Below are 17,279 nucleotides of genomic sequence, written 5' to 3' on the forward strand. Positions count from 1 at the left end.
CACGAAAGGGAAAGGTCCCAGGTTAGAGACCCAATCAGGCACACAGTTTTAATGTACCAGTAAGATTATCAATGCACGATCCGCTGCAGAGTGAAAATGCACCCTGGAAATAGAACTCTACCACCTGTTTTACCCAAGACTGGGTTTGTGTTTATTGCACTTCATACCTCTACAAATTGTTATAACCAGATATCAACAGGCATTGATTGTCTAAGAGATGGTTCTTCTTAGGCCACTAGATAAGCTTGGATATTTGAGCATATTTTCTCAGCTAGTACTTCATTATAGACAAATGATTAATCAACAATGTAAGAGGTTACATTAATATAGATTGCCAGGCCAATATTTGTCTCAAGACCTTCTGTCTGTTATTGTTTAGCAGGTCGTACATTGTGCGATATGTTATGCTACATCAACAAATTTATTTTTTTTACAAGAAAACTTTCTGTTGAAAATTTTAGAAAAGGATAAAATTAAAAAAGCAAAGTATAAATGCTTATACACGTTTTGTTTAAACTTGTTGCCATCTTAGATAATAATGATACATAATAGGTTGTGGATGTTTTACATTGAAGTGTATTTAATGGAAGAAACAAGACAGAAATTTTCTTTAGACATGACAGTTCTCCCCTTCATACCTTCTGCGTGTGTGGTTACATGTTATATTGACAATGGCAATAATTTAATGTATTGATCAGTTAGGTTATGAGTTTCCGAACTTAAGTAACAGTGGAGATTGCGAGTTTATTTAAAATGTCAGCTGTATCAGGTGCGAGGGCACGGTAAAACTTCAAGCCAGTCACACCTGATCCAGCGAAAGAAAGTCACATCTTCAGGTGGTATTACAAGCTACGAAATCGTACAAAAACAGCTACATAGTTAAATTTTCAGAGTTATTCGATTTAGAGTTGTAGAAGCTTCGCTTACTTTTGCTATGTTTGTATGTTCGTTTTCGCTTCCTGTGTGTGACAGCATCTGATTCCGTGTCTGTGTCGTTTACTGTCTCTTGGTGATCTCTCATGTGGAGCCTGTTACTCTAGCATACGGTCTCCCCTGTTTGTGTGCTGCATATGGTGCGTGAGATACTTCGTCTGCTATGTTGCTTATAGAGGTTGTGACCTTGTCGGGCGTGTTTCCTAAACTCAGTCTTGTGTGTCGTAGGACCAGTAATGTAAAACATAGACTCCTACATTTTCCTGGGGCACAACTGAAGCAACTTCATCTGTCGATGACTTGTAATATGCTGTGTCCTCCCTACCAAGATATCCTAAAGCCAGTCATAAGCTTTGTTTGATATCCAATACGATTATACACCCCCTCCCTTCTGCACCTCCCCCTGTGGGTCCGGGGGTAAGAATAGACCTGAGGTATTCCTGCCTGTCGTAAGAAGCGACTAAAAGGAATCTCACACGTGTCCCCTGTAGGTTTTGACCTTAATTTTTTAAAGTTTTCCCGAAGAGCGAGCCAATTTGGGAAGGATGCCCTACATGGTGCATCGTGTCCATCATGCACAGAGACCTGTCGCATCCTTCGTCGACTTGGATCTGCACTTCCGCTCATTCTCCAACTGATGGCGAGGTCACCGTAATGGGTGCGTATTTTTCCATCAACTGGGCGGTATCTTTTTCTACGCTGACGATAATGGACTTTTGCTTGTTTGCACCTGATATCCAGCACGGTAGCCAGTCTATTGTGGTGGGGCTGCCGTGTACCCTGTTGGTTGTAGCCCCTTCACCACACAGGGATCACTCTGCTGATGACTGCACTGCAAACTACCCATGTATGCCAAGGGGTAGATGCCCATTCCCCTGGGGCATCGGGACTCCCGGCAATGGCCATCCTGCCAGGTGGCCTTTGCTGTGGCTGAGTGGCGCCTGTGCAGAGGGCCCCTGGTTGGAGTGGGTGGCATCAGGCTGGATGACACAATGAAGCGTAGGAAATCATCTCATGTTGGTGGCCAAACAGTGTCTCTAAGTGATCAAGGTCTAACTTCAATGCTAAGAAATACAACCCCAAATCGTCGTCCACCCCTCCCTCTGGCCACACCATGGGAGGAATGCCAGGCTAAGGATGGCAACGAAGCTTGTTCAACCTGGTGTTGATGGAAAATATTTCTTGTTAATCAATCCTCAGTTTTTTTGGAGCATTTAGAGGACAAGTTTGGGGAGGTGGAGGGATTAGGGTCAGTCTTGATCAAACCAGCATCCTCTGCCCAGTTGTGGGCACTACTCGCATGTGATAAGCTGGGGATGTTTCCATCATGCCCCATAAGAGCTTAAATATGGTCCAGGGTATCATATTTCACAGGGACCTTCTTTTGCAGTCTGACGATGAGCTGTGTGCCAATTTAGAGTGGCGAGGTGTCCATTTCGTCAGACGCATCCACCGGGGTCAGAGGGATAATCACGTTGCCACTAGTGCCTTCATATTGGTCTTAGAGGATGACGGATTACCAAAGGAGGTCAAAGTGACGTCTACCACTGCGACGTAAAGCCATATATCCCTCCCACAATGCAGTGCATAAAGTGCTGGGAGTTTGGCCATGTCTTCCTGCTGTACTTCCAGTGTCACACGCAGAAATTGTGGATGCCCATCACATACCAACATTCCATGTGCCCCGCCTCCCATCATGTCAACGGCGGAGAGCACCATTCGCCTTGCTCGCCTGACTGCAGGATTCTTCAGAAAGAAAGAAAAATAATGGAATAAAAGATCCTGGACAGACTGACCTACACTGAAGCTAAGAGAAAATGAGAGGCTACATCCTTTACATATGACGTCAACCTATGCCGCCACTATAATGGTTCTACCATCATCCATTCTGCCGTGTACATTGGCTCTGAGCTGTCAGATTCCACCTGCCCCCTTGATGGTGGACGGCACTTTCCTCGCTGTTCCTCCTGCACGGAGAAGTGAAAGTCTTTTTCGGCTCTTCTCACCAGGAAGGGATCACCTGGGTCACTCCCTTCCCAGGTTCCTACCAGTGGCAATGCTGACACCTCCAGTGGCCGAAGCAACCACATGTAGCTGGTTGTAGGGCTTCACGGTCCTCCTCAGTCTCTGAGACTGAATCAGTGAAGCCCTCCCATCTGGACAAACCTAAGGAGCAGCGAGAGAAACCTAAAAAGAACAAGACCCCAAGAACCAAGGCACTGCAGTGGCACCCATACCACCACTACCTACAAGCTTTGCTTCGGAGGATGAGGTGGAGATTCTGGCATCTGCTGATGACCTGGCTCTCACTGGACCTCAGACACAATGGATGTCGATTGCACAGGTAATCATCTTGTGGCAGCAGATGACCCTGAGGCATAGACTGCCTCATTGTTTCATGCCTTAGCAGTCTTACAATCATGTAATCCTCCAGTGGAATTGTGGCTGTTTTTGCCACCACCTGGCTGGGCTACGGAAATTGTTAAGCTTTACACCTGCTTTCTGCATTGCCCACGAGGAAACCTGGTCCCCAGCAATGCAGACCCTACCCTCCGCAGCTATAAGGGATATTATAGGAACTGTAGCGACTATAATAGTATCAGGTGGAGTTTGCGCCTATGTCCTGAAATCAGTATGTGCCCCTTTGAGAGGGGTTTGAAGCTGTGGCTGTCAGGAAAAGGACGACACAGTAAATAACTGTTTGCAGTGTATATCTTCCTACAGATGATGCAGTACCCCTGAACATATTGGCTGCACTGATTGATCAACTCCCTAAATCTTTCCTACTTCTGGGAGATTTTAATGTGCATAGCCTCTTGCGAGGTGGCGCCATGCTTACTGGCCAAGGTAGGGAGGTAGAAAGTTTACTTTCACAACTTGACCCCTGCCTCTTAAATACAGGTGGCCCCACACTTTTCAGTGTGACACATTGCACATACTCGGCCATTGCTATCTCGGTTTGCAGCCCTGGCCGTTTCGTATCTATCTGCTGGAGAGGACATAACCTGTGTGGTGATGACCACTTCCCCATCTTCCTGTCACTCCCCCAGTGTCATGCCCACGGACTCCTTCCCAGATGGGCTTTAAACAAGGCAGACTGGGAAGCCCTCACCTCTGTTGTCACCACCGAATCTCCCCTGCATGGTGCCATCGATGGTTTCGTTGAGCAGGTCGCTACAGCGATAGTTTCTGTGGCGGAAAACCCAAACAGGTGTCCGTGGTATTAACACCAATGGCGTGTTATATACTGATGCAACCGAGATTGCCAAGCACTTGGTTGAACATTATGCTCGAGCCTCTCGGTCGAACTACCCCAACCTTTCGCACGCTCAAACGGCGGACGGAAAGTCCTCTCGTTCACTACACGCAGCAGTGAACCGTATAACGCCCCATTTACAAAGTGGGAGCTCCTCAGCGCCCTTGCACATTGCCCCGACACAGCCTGGGCCGGATCGGATCCACAGTCAGATGATTAAACATCTCTCGTCTGAGTACAAGCGACATTTCCTCTTCTTCAACCGGATCTGGTGCGATGACGTCTTTCTATTGCAATGGCGGGAGAGCGTCATTCCAGTGCTCAAACCTGGTCAAAATCCGCTTGATGTAGATAGCTACCAACCCATCAGCCTCACCAACTTTCTTTGTAAGCGGCTGGAACGTATGGTGTCGGCGGTTGGGTTGGGTCCTGGAGTCACGTGGCCTACCGGCTCCATTTCAGGGCGGCTTCCGCCAGGGTCACTCTACCACTGATAATCTTGTGTCCCTCGAGTCTACCATCTAAAAATCCTTTTCCAGAGGCCAACATCTGGTTGCTGTCTTCTCTGACATATGTAAAGCATACGACACGACCTGGCGTCATATCCTTGCCACATTGTATGAGCGGTGTCTCTGGGACCCACTCCCGATTTTTATTCAAAACTTCCCGTCACTCCGTACTTTCCGTGTCCAAGTCAGTGTCTCCAATAGTTCCCACCGTATTCAGGAGAATGGCGTTCTGCAGGGCTCCGTATTGCCTATTTTTAGTGGCTATTAACGGTCTAGCAGCAGCTGTAGGGCCGTTGGTCTTACATCATCTGTATGTGGATGACTTCTGCATTTCGTACTGCTCTTCCAGTACTGGTGTTGCTGAGTGGCCTACAGGGAGCCATTTGCAAGGCGCAGTCACGGGCTCTAGCCCATGGATTAGTTTTCAGCCGTGAAGTCCTATCAGGTATTTTTGTTGGCGTCACACCGTTCGTCCAGAACCAGAACTTTCCCTTAAAAACGATCCACTTGCTGTAGTGGAGGCATATAGATTCTTAGGACTGGTTTTCTACGCCCGATTCACTTGGCTACCTCACCTTCGTCAGCTTAAGTGGGAGTGCTGACAGCACCTCATTGCTCTCCGCTGCCTGAGCAACACCAACTGGGGTGCAGATAGCTCTACACTGCTGCAGCTCTACAGAGCCCTTGTTCAATCCCGCCTTGACTATGGGAGTCTGGTTTACGGTTTGGTGGCGCCCTCAGCATTGCGTTTACTCGACCCAGTGCACCACGGCGGTGTTGGCATAGTGACGGGAGCTTTTAGAACGAGTTAGGTGACCAGTGTCCTGGTGGAGGCCTGAATGCCTCCATTGAAGGTCGGGCGTGCACAAGTGCTCGCCAGTTACGTTGCACACGTTCGTAGTCCTCCCGCGCGTCCGAATTACTCTCACCTTTTGCCAACCATGGCGGTTTCAACTCCCTGCATCGGCGGCCCAGGTTAGGGCTTATGATTGCGGTCCGCGCCTGGTCCCTTCTGTCTGAACTGCAGTCCTTGACGTTATCTCTCCGCGAGGTCCACTCACGTACACCTCCATGGTGAACACCTAGGCCGCAGATTCTTCCGGACCTTTCGCATGGCCCTAAGGACTCGTCAACCCTGCAGCTCTCTGCTACCACTTCATCTCGATTCTCGACATATACTGGGGCCATGAAGTGGTTTACACAGACGGCTCGATGGCTGATAGTCACGTAGGCTTTGCGTGTGTTCATGGAGGACACATTGAGCAGCACCCCGTGCCAGTTGGCTGCAGTGTTTTCACTGCAGAACTGGCGGCCATATCTCGTGTTCTTGACCACATCCGCTCATGCCCCAGACTGCCTACTTTTAGAAGCTCTGCAGTGGGCTTTTAACTTCCCAGCACCCTACCTTCGGTGTTGGGCGACAATGCCTCAGAAGCAGCTTTAGTTCATGTTTTATTCGTGAGGGTGGATTTATCATTTGATCTGAGTTTTAGCACATGTCCTTCGTCCCTCTGTGTCCTCCATCCTACTGCTTTAAGGGTGGAGGTTTTAATGTGTTGCAGAGTGGCTGCCTTCTTATTCTCATGGTCAGCCAGCCATGGTAATCTGCTCTCTTGTTTTGATCTCTTCTACATGTTTCTTGCATCTCTGTGGTTTTCTTGTCCTATTTTGTTCATTTTAGTGTTTGTTGCCCTTCTGTCATTCTTGTGATTTTTCTCTTTTCTTCTAGCTGTTCTGTATGTCTCGATTATTTTATTCCCACCATTGTGGAATTATTTTAATTGGAAAAAGGGACTGATGACCTAGCAGTTTGGTCTCTCTCCCTCTTTTAAACCAACCAACCAGTTTTTGTTACTCTTTTCTGTTTAACCTTCCCTTTCTGGTATTTTGTTCCCCATCTGGGCTTTGACCCCTTTCTAAATTCTCTTTCTGTAGCATGATCCAAAATATAGAAAAGTCAAAACAACCTTTGGAGAAATTAAAATGTAGGGTGGTAACACTGAGTGCACTGGAAATGACTGTTAATTGCAGAAGACAGTGGATAAGTGTAAAGTGGACACTGAAGTCCTCTGAGCGGAAGACTTGTAAGATGTGATAGAAGAAACAGGAGTCGAGCTAGGGATCCAGTATTAGAATCAAACATTAAAAGCTTTGGAGACAAGGGACAGATAGCATTCCATCAGAATTTCAAAAATCACTGGGAGAAGTGGCAACAAGACTTTTAGTACACAGAATGTGAGATTCTTGCAATACACAATCTACACAATTGCGAAGACTGCAAGAGCCAAGTGTGAGAATTAAGGCACAAAGTTCTTGACAGCTCATTGCAACAAAGTTGCATAAAATAATATGCAGAAGAGTGGAACAGAAAATTGATAATGTGGTAGATGATCAGTTTGACTTCAGGAAAGGCAAATGCACCAGAGGCAGTTCTGACACTGTGGTGGTAATAGAAGCAACACTCTTTCGTAGGATATGTCTACCTCGAAAAAGCATTAGACAGTGTCAAATGGCGCAAGATGTTAAAAATTCTGAGAAAAATAGGGGTAAACTGTAGGGAAAGAATGGTAGTATGTGTGTCAAGAGGGAATAAGACTGGATGACCAAGAACGAGGTGCTCAGATTAGAATGGGTGAACATCTATGCAGTCTTTTGCCCCTACTGTTCAGTCTCCATCAAAGAACCAATGACACATAAAAGAAAGATTGAGTGGAATTAAAATTTAAGGTGAAAGAATATCACTGATAAAATTTACTGATGGCATTGCTATCTTTAATGAAAGTGAAGAATTAAAAGATTTGCTGGATGGAATGAAGTCTGAATACAGAATATGGATTTCGAGTAAATCGAAGAGGCGAAAGTAACGAGAACCAGCAGAAATGAGGACAGTGACAAACTTATCAGGATTGGTGGTCAGAGTAGATTAAGGAACTCTGCTGTCTAGTCTGCAAAATAACCTGTGATGGGCGGAGTGAGGGTGACATGAAAAGCAGACTAGCACTGGCACCAAGGACACTCCTGTCAGAGAAGTCTACTAGCATCAAACACAGGTCTTAAAAGAAGAAATTTGAGGAAGTACATTTGGAGCACAGCATTGTATAGTAATGAAACATGAATTGAAAAAAGAAACTGGAATAGAATAAAAGCATCTGAGATGTGATCTTACAGAAGAATGTAGAAAATTGTTGACTGATCAGGAATGGGCTGGTTCTCTGCAGAATTGGCAGGGAAAAGAATACATTGAAATCATTGACAAGGACAGGATGGTAAGATATCTGTTAAGACATCAGGGAATAACTTCCATGGTACTACAGGGAGCTGTAGGAGGTAAAAACTATAGGGAAAAACAATGGAATACATCCAGCAAACGGAGGATGTAGGTTGCAAGTGGTGCTCAGATGAAGACTAGCAGAGGAGAGGATTTCGTGGCAGGTTACATCAAACCAGGCAGAAGACTGACAAAAAGCAAACAACTGGGCTGGAACACCTTACTTAGTGTCTTAGCCGTGTGGCCAGACTGCCTTCCATCTCCTACTCAACGGCGTTTTCATTCAACGTTAGATAGCCAGGGCATTAGCCAGTCTACGTGGTGGAGTCATGCCCCCTGTATGCTTAACGGTTGGCTTGTCAGTCCTGTCCTGTTCACAAAACAGAGCAATGGGAAACAGTATCTGCTTGCTTGTCTGAGCCCTGATCTCTAGTTTTTTGTGATAGAGTGAAAAAATATTGACTTGAAAAGATTAGCATTTCAAAGCTTTTATAACTTTTTTGTACAGTTTGCATTGCACAAGAACAAATCTGGCAACAATCCTTTGAATTATTTGTGCCTTCTTTTAATGTAACAGTTGAAATACTTGAAAGATGTGTATGTCTGGACTGGGTGACACGAGAATTATACCAGTAAACCAATCAGCCACTGTCATACATAACTGATTGGTCAAATTCATATCATTTTGCAGCTTTTGTAGCTCATTTACGGGTCTGAGATAAACAGGAAGCCAATAATGCTGATATTACATTTAAATATTATAGAAATTTTACTTCTACCTATGTGCTCTAACTCTGATATATCTGCATATACAGCAAGCTGCCATTCATTGCAACAAATGACAATTCAGCCCTGTTTAAGCTAGTCTTAAGTCTGTAATGGCTGTGATATATACCAGACATTACATGATACTCACCCCTCCCCAGGGGACTGACTGCTCTTTGGTGGGTTTGATTTCTGTGGGGCCTCAGCCTTTGCAGCATCTTTTCCCTTCTGTGCTGCACATTTATCCTCATGCTATTCTTTATCCTCTCCCCTGGGGAACTTGTATTGGCTGTTAACGAAAATGTATTCTGCATTTTCAGTGATCAGTAAAAGAATATTCTCCACTGTTTATCATTACCTTCTTCTTCATTCGTCTTCTATCACTCACTTGCTTCGACATCTGAGATTCTTCTTTTTCTTCCTCTTGGTGCACTCCTGAAGCCTGGCCCACACGTCTGATGCATAACAGGTGACTGGGTAATGCATAATTTTGAACCTTGAGTCGACAGGTAGGGTTTGCACATACTGCTGGTACAGGCCGGGCTCAGGGAGGGGTGATTGCCTGAGCTGCTACTGTCCCAAACTGCTGATTGATCTGTTGTTAGGGAGGTTTGAGCCGATATGTGAAGTCACCTAAGGAAGGTGCAGCCCCTTCTGCAGCCCCCCCCCCCCCCCCCCCCCCCCAGTTGGAAGGAGCACTCCATTGGAGGCACTAGAAATTGTGAGGATTTTCTCACAATGAGCCAATCTTCATTAAACGTCTACTACACGTAAATGGAATTACACTAACAGTTCAGACCCTCCCAGCTGAACCATGGTTCCTTTCCTTAGGGAGGAAAGAGAATTAGGTTGATAAAGTGTTAGTTGTGCTGGTAGGTAACTCAGTTAGGGTAAGAGGTGTCCACCTGTTTGTGAAGCTAAAGGGTGAAAAGATAAAGGAATCAGAATAAGATATAAAAGATGATACATGGATAAGCACTGTGGCAGCCTGTCCACATGTGTAAGGGTGGAGGGAGAAACAAATATGGACATATAGGCAGGTAAGTGGAATGCATTGTGCAATTAAAAACTGAGGAAAGGGTGAAAGATAGGGAAAAAGTAGTTACCCCTACACCAAGATACTCACTGTTGCAAGTATTGCCACATAAACGTGCTCTATGCATACCTGCTACCACCTTCTTTCAGTTCCGCTACTGATAAATTCTAAAACATAAGACAGACGAATGTGATATAATAAATGTTATTCACAAATTAACACATGTTCACTGCATGGTGTCTTCTGTAGGAATGATAATCCCTAAACTGGCTGAGGGCATGAAAGGAAATAGGCCTTGACTCGGTACCTCACTACTGATATTGCTCTGCAGTGTGACTGAATGGACCTGAGTGCCTGGCCAGTGATACAACAGTTCCCTGAAGTTTGGTGATACGCTGTTGGCTTCATTCTGGTTTGATGCAGCTCTTCATACTTCTCTATCCTGTGCAAGCTTCATCTCCAATTAACTACTGCAACCTACATCCTACTGAATCTATTTAGTGTATTCATCTCTTGGTCTCCCTCTACGATTTTTACCCTCCATGCTGCCCTCCAATACTAAATTGGTGATCCCTTGATGCCACAGAATGTGTCATACTAACTGATCCCTCCTTCTAGTCAGGTTGTGCCACAAATTTCTCTTCCCCTGATTCTATTCAGTACCTCCTCATTAGATACATGATCTACCCATCTAATCTTCAGCATTCTTCTGTAGCACCACATTTTGAAAGCTTCTATTCTCTTCTTGTCCAAACTATTTATCGTCCACATTTCACTTCCATACATGGCTACACTCCATACAAATAATTTCAGAAACGACTTCCTGACACATCTGTCCTCTGTTAACAAATTTCTCTTCTTCAGAAACACTTTCCTTGCCAATGCCAGTCTATAGTCATATCCTCCCTACTTCGACAATCGTCAGTTACTTTGCTCCCCAAATAGCAAAACTCCTTCACTACTTTGTCTCATTTCCTAATCTAATTGCCTCAGCATCACCTGACTTAATTTGATAACATTCCATTATCCTTGTTTTGCTTTTGTTGATGTTCATCTTATATCCTCCTTTCAAGACACTGTCCATTCCGTTGAGCTGCTCTTCCAGATCCTTTGCTGTCTGACAGAATTAAGATGTCAATGGCGAACCTCAAAGTTTTTATTTCTTCATGGATTTTAATTCCTACACTGAAATTTTCTTTTGTTTCCTTTACTGCTTGCTCAATATACTCCCTTCCCAACTGCTGCTTCCCTTTCATGCCCCTCTACTCTTGTAACTGCCATCTGGTTTCTGTACAAATTGTACATAGCCTTTCACTCCCTGTATTTTACCCCTACCACCTTCAGAATTTGAAAGAGAATATTCCAGTCAACATTGTTGAAAGCTTTCTCTAAGTCTACAAATGCTAGAAATGTGGGTTTGCCTTTCCTTTATCTTTCTTCTAAGATAAGTCATAGGGTCAGTATTGCCTCACGTGTAACAACATTTCTATGGAATCCAAACTGATCTTCCCCAAGGTCCGCTTCTACCAGTTTTTCCATCCGTCTGTAAAGAATTCGTGTTAGTATTTTGCAGCTGTGACTTATTAAACTGATAGTTCGGTAATTTTCACATCTGTCAACACCTGCTTTCTTTGGGATTGGAATTATTATATTCTTCTTGAAGTCTGAGGGTATTTCACCTGTTTCATACATCTTGCTCACCAGATGGTAGTTTTGTCAGGACTGGCTCTCCCAAGGCTGTCAATAGTTCTAATAGAATATTGTCTACTCCAAGGGCCTTGTTTTGACTTAGGTCTTTCAGTGCTCTGTCAAACTTTCCATGCAGTATCATATCTCCCATTTCATTTCATCTACATCCTCTTCCATTTCTGTAAATATTGTCCTGAAGTACATTGCCCTTGTATAGACCCTCTATATACTCCTTCCACCTTTCTGCTATCCCTTCTTTGCTTAGAACTTGGTTTCCATCTGAGTTCTTAATATTCATACAAATGGTTCTCTTTAGTTTTCCTGTAGGCAGTATCTATCTTACCCCCTAGTGAGATATGCCTCTACATCCTTAAATTTGACCTCTAGCCATACCTGCTTAGCCATTTTGCACTTCCTGTCAATCTTGTTTTTGAGACATTTGTATTCCTTTTTGCCTCCTTCATTTACTGAATTTTTATATTTTCTCCTTTCATCAGTTAAATTCAGTATCTCTTCTATTACCCAAGGATTTCTACTAGCCTTTTTATGTACTTGATCCTCTGCTGCCTTCACTATTCCATTCTGAAAAAGCTACCCATTCTTCTTCTACTGTATTTCTTTCCCCCATTCCTGTCAGTTGTTTCCTCATGCTCTCCCTGAAACTCTGTACAACCTCTGGTTCTTTCAGTTTATCCAGGTCCCATCTCCTTAAATTCCCACCTTTTTGCAGTTTCTTCAGTTTTAATCTACAGTTCATAACAAATAGATTGTGGTCAGAATCCACATCTGCCCCTGAAATGAAATGTCTTAAAATTTAAAACCTGGTTCCTAAATCTGTCTTACCATTACATAATCTAGCTCAAACCTTTCAGTATCTCCAGGCCTCTTCCATGAATACAACCTTCTTCCATGATTCTTAAACCAAGTGTCAGCTGTGATAAAGTTACTCTGTGCAAAATTCTACCAGGCGGCTTCCTCTTTAATTTCTCATCCCCATTCCATTTTATCCACTTCATTAATCTCCTCACATTCATCAATCTCTTCATCTGTGGAGTTAGTTGGCATATAAACTTGTACTGCTGTGGTAGGCGTGGGCTTCATGTCTATCTTGGCCACAATAATGCGTTCATTATGCTGTTTGTAGTAGCTTACCCGCACTCCTATTTTCCTATTCATTATTAAACCTACTCCTGCATTACCCCTATTTGATTTTGTATTTATAGCCTTGGATTCGCCTGACCAGAAGTCTTGGTAGACCTGCCACTGAATTCCCACTACATCCAACTTCAACCTATCCATTTCTCTTTTAAAATTTCCAACCTACCTCTCCAATTAAGGAATCTGACATTCCACGCTCTGATCTGTAGAGCCCCAGTTTCCTTTTTCCTGATAAGGTCCTCCTAAGTAGTCCCCACCTGGAGATCCAAATGGGGGACTATTTTACCCTTGAAATTTTTTACCCAAGAGGATCATTTAGCCGTACAGTAATGCTGCATGCCCTCAGGAAAAATTATGGCTGTAGTTTCGCCTTACTTTCTGCCGTTCACAGTAATGGCACAGCAAGGCCGTTTTGGTTAGTGTTACAGGGCCAGATCAGTCAATCATCCAGACTTGTTGCCCTGCAACTAGTGAAAAGGCTGGTGCCCATCTTCAGGAACCACACGTTTGTCTGAATCCTCAACAGATACCCCTCCATTGTGGTTGCACCTACGGTATGGCTGTCGCTGAGGCATGTGAGCCTCCCCACCAAAGGCAAGTTCCATGGTTCATGGGGGGAGGTGATAGGATACTGTTCTTAAAAAAAAATCCTTGAATCCCACCACTGTCCTGGACTAGATCTCCATTAACATAAAATCACCCAATCCTATTATTTACTCAGTTATCTATTTTTCCCAGTTTGAAATTGCATTATTATTTTACTTCATGCTTCCCTTTATCTATTTTTTCTCTCTCTCTTTATATCATCTCCAGAGTAAACAGAGCATTTATTTCACCATCTACCCTCTGATATTTCCCCGTTCATCTTTGTTTCCCTCATCCAAACAACAGGTGGGTTCCTTTCATTTTGGTTTCTAATATTCTCAGAATGTCACTCTTTCCTCTGAGGAAGGAAGAAATTGTTCTGAAAGCTAGGAACAGTTGTTTCTCTTCCAACTGTCAGCATTATTGAAATTTTCACTTAGAGCCAAGTATTGGCCATCCATTGTCTTTGCTTTTGTTCTACAAAAGTTGGATTTAATCATTGAACACCATTCCTGTAGGTTGAGTCTAATAAATGTAAATCTGCTGTCAAAGTACCTTGTGTGAGAAATAGAAGAGAGCTTTAACACAGTGTAATTCTAATCACAACTTAAACAGGCACTATGAGCAAAAAGAAAATTATCCCCAGAATAGGTGTTCGGTGCAAATCATTGGCTGCTAAGTTAAATGAATTACACTTAAAATTAGTTGAAAATACAAGGACAAAAATGGGCAATTGGTGGTAGTTTATGTAGACACACCACATGCTCTAACAGCACACACATCATATATGAAAATGAAGGAAGCTGCAGAAACTGTTTGCTGGCATACCCATGCATGTAAAACTGCTCATTTTGTTTCTTCTAGTGAATGTTTCTTTTTGCAGGTATTCAAATTTGCATTTAGGTCATATAAGGTGAGTCAAAAGTTGCAACTACATTATTTGTGGAGATGCTGAAAAACAGAGGGCAGAGTTGTTGCAAATGGAATTATACATCATGTACTTAATTGTTGTGACACACAATTCACCATTTGAGGTGAATGACAAACTGAAACAAATCAATGTCATATCTGTACACCATTTAAGACTTAATAAAACTGACAATTGCAAAAGCACTTGCAGAGTGGCAAACTGAAACAAATAGTTAAACTTCTATGTCCTGCAGTTGCACTGCTTGGACGAAACTGGAGGAATTGTTAAATTTGGTTGCCATCTTGTTGAAGCCACATCCAAATCAGATTCACATAACTCTTCTGCACTTCATGTAATACTGTAGATGTTATTGCTGCACAGACTTGTCTGATGTTTCCCTGTGGTGTGCTTCTGTACACTACAGATTTGAGATGGCCCCAGAGGAAAAAGTGGTGTGAAATCTGGTGACCTATGTGGCTGTTCCACTGGATCCCTTTGACTTATCCAGTGCTCAGGTGAAACTTCATTAGGAATTAGTGTTGCTCATCTGAAATGTGGCGGAGGCCCATCTTGCTGAAAGAAAATACTGTTGATTTGATACGGGGTACATCATACATATAGGGAAGGGGTAATCTCTCTAGATGCAATCTGTACAGTCCAGCAGTGAGCTGTTCATTAAATACAGGATCTATGACATCATTCCCATGTATGCCACATCACACATTTACCCTTGGTCAGTCTGATAAGCATCTGCAACAGTGAATAGGTTCACAGTGGCCAAATAAAGAGGGTTGTCTATTCAGTTCCATTCAGATGGAAATAGGTCTCATTACTTAAATGAATGAAAGTTTAAATGTGTGGCTGGTGCATTCATCTTCCTGTAAACAACTCACAGGACTGTGTCTTTGCCATATCCATGAAGCTCCTGGACAAGAGTGCCTGTCACATTCTTGAGCTACTTACCGTGTTGACTGTGTTGGACTGTCAGCTAGTATGCTAGCTGAGATTGGATGATCTGTTGCTGTACATGGCTGCCCAGACCATTGTTTGTCATGGATAGTGCTTCTTGCCTTGAACAGCTTCAGTAAATGACCAATGGTTGTGTAATGTGGGGGTGGTTGATAAGGATGCTGGCTGATATTTCTCCACAGATTTCTGTAGATTGGCAGCATAGAAAAGAACAATTTCCAACCTTCCCTGCCGGCCGTGGTGGTCTCGCGGTTCTAGGCGTGCAGTCCGGAACCGTGCGACTGCCACGGTCGCAGGTTCGAATCCTGCCTCGGGCATGGATGTGTGTGATGTCCTTAGGTTAGTTAGGTTTAAGTAGTTCTAATTTCTAGGGGACTAATGACCACAGCAGTTGAGTCCCATAGTGCTCAGAGCCAACCTTCCCTGAATTATGTAGTGACATTGTTGGGTAGTGGAAAAAAAAAAATCAACTGCGAGGTCATGATTTAAAACACTGAAAATTTTGTCCTCTATCATTTTTTTTGTATCTGCACAAATGAGTTGTGGCATGTTGTGACTTTTGAATCACCCTGCATTAAATCATGGATAAATATCAATGTGGTCATTGAAAAATGTCAGTTATGTATCTGATGAAGTAGTTCTTTGCTTTTTGTTAAACTTAAGTTGAATAAGCATGAGTAGTTCATAGCAATTGACAGCCAATTACTAATACAGAGCACAGAATTAAGTTTCTTTGTGAATTGACTAGCTAAAAATGAAGCCCTTTTCCATGGCAATCAAATGGATTGTGATGAACTATAATTCTTTTTATTAAGTTCTGTTATTTTAAACATTCAATGACCACAAGCTGAAATTCACTTACAGTAACAAAGGAAATAAGAAACCTTAAACTATTATTAAATCACAGCTGGGGAAAGATTTTAATATTAAAGTTATTGAAAAATATCTTTACGGAATTTTACTCTAGGAACATGACTGATAGTCAGCTATAAATGTTTGAATTTTTGCTTTGTTAGCTAATGTGCTGAGAGGTTATTTTCTTAATGAGGCATTTCACTTTCTTTCAAATTACTTGATTTATACATTACTGAAACTTATCTACAGATCATGACAGCGGGATGATTACAGAGGCATACATCAAATTAATTCCAGCATTCTCACTTTGTATTGTTTAGGTACAGCTTATTTGAATTTACTTACTCTTGAGTCAGCTACCTTGGTCAGGTGTAACACAAATCTTGTTAAGAGGTGTGTAATTCTTTGTGTGTTCTTTTCTTTTTCAGATTACAGGAGTAATTATCCTGTCAGTTGGTGCTGTCATTCAGGGAGTTTACTACAAATATGAACACTTTCTGGATAATAGATTCTTTTCTGCACCTGCACTGCTTATTGCTGTGGGAACAATTGTGCTGATAATATCATTTTTTGGATGCTGTGGTGCTGTGAAAGAGAACCACTGTATGATACTTACTGTAAGTTAGAAATTTGAAAGTGACTTTTTAAACGTTAGTTATAGGGGTTGTAATACACTCCCTTTTAAAACAGTAAACTGCTCAGTTTCTTTCCACCTGTATACCTATGAATTTAGTGGTGCATAGATTAAAGGGCTGAGATAATGAAACTAATAAATAACTTTACTGTGAAATAAAAAGAACCAAAATAAAGGCAAGGTGGTTTTCACATCTGTGATTACAAAATCTGCTGCTTGGTAAGTTTGAATAGTGTTGCCCTACATTGTGCATTGTAATGTTTGGCTGTTCCTTGGTACGTTGTCTGAAAGCTGGTACACACATTGCTGCTGAAGTATATCCCATTCTGATTGGCCCTCAGGTCATCCATTATGTAAGCAGGCTTACTGCTATGACAATGCACATTTCAACTGGTATTATGTTCTTTCAGGTTTGTCTGGTGATACTGCAGACATTCCATTTGTTCAACTCCTCATGGGAAGTGTTCACCAGGAAGGTGTAGTTACTCCAGCATTCATCTTGAAAGATGAATCCACTGTCAAAACTTTGGTGGTAGCTGGACAGTTGGTTGTAGGATTCTTTCCTGGGATTGTGCAGCCCTCAAATTACCCTTGATGACATTGGACATCCATATGTGATAAGATAAAGTGACTAAACAGTCTCCCTGTTGAACCCATGGAACTGCATGCCTGGCAACCTACTCTTCTCCATTAATTGGGTGCTGCATACATC

The 17,279-nt window shown here is 42.9% G+C and overlaps 1 protein-coding gene across 1 annotated transcript in view; it reads left to right on the forward strand.

The window, feature by feature from the left end:
* LOC126485998 (CD63 antigen-like) overlaps window positions 1–17,279 on the forward strand; it is a 65,699-nt gene that overhangs the window by 20,466 nt on the left and 27,954 nt on the right. Inside the window, exon 2 of the mRNA XM_050108917.1 lies at window positions 16,362–16,550. Coding sequence (XP_049964874.1) covers window positions 16,362–16,550 — 189 coding nt within the window. The remainder of the gene's footprint in view (window positions 1–16,361; window positions 16,551–17,279) is intronic.

This window comes from Schistocerca serialis, chromosome 1 (genome assembly GCF_023864345.2).
Source record: "Schistocerca serialis cubense isolate TAMUIC-IGC-003099 chromosome 1, iqSchSeri2.2, whole genome shotgun sequence".
NCBI classification, from domain to species: Eukaryota; Metazoa; Arthropoda; class Insecta; order Orthoptera; family Acrididae; genus Schistocerca; species Schistocerca serialis.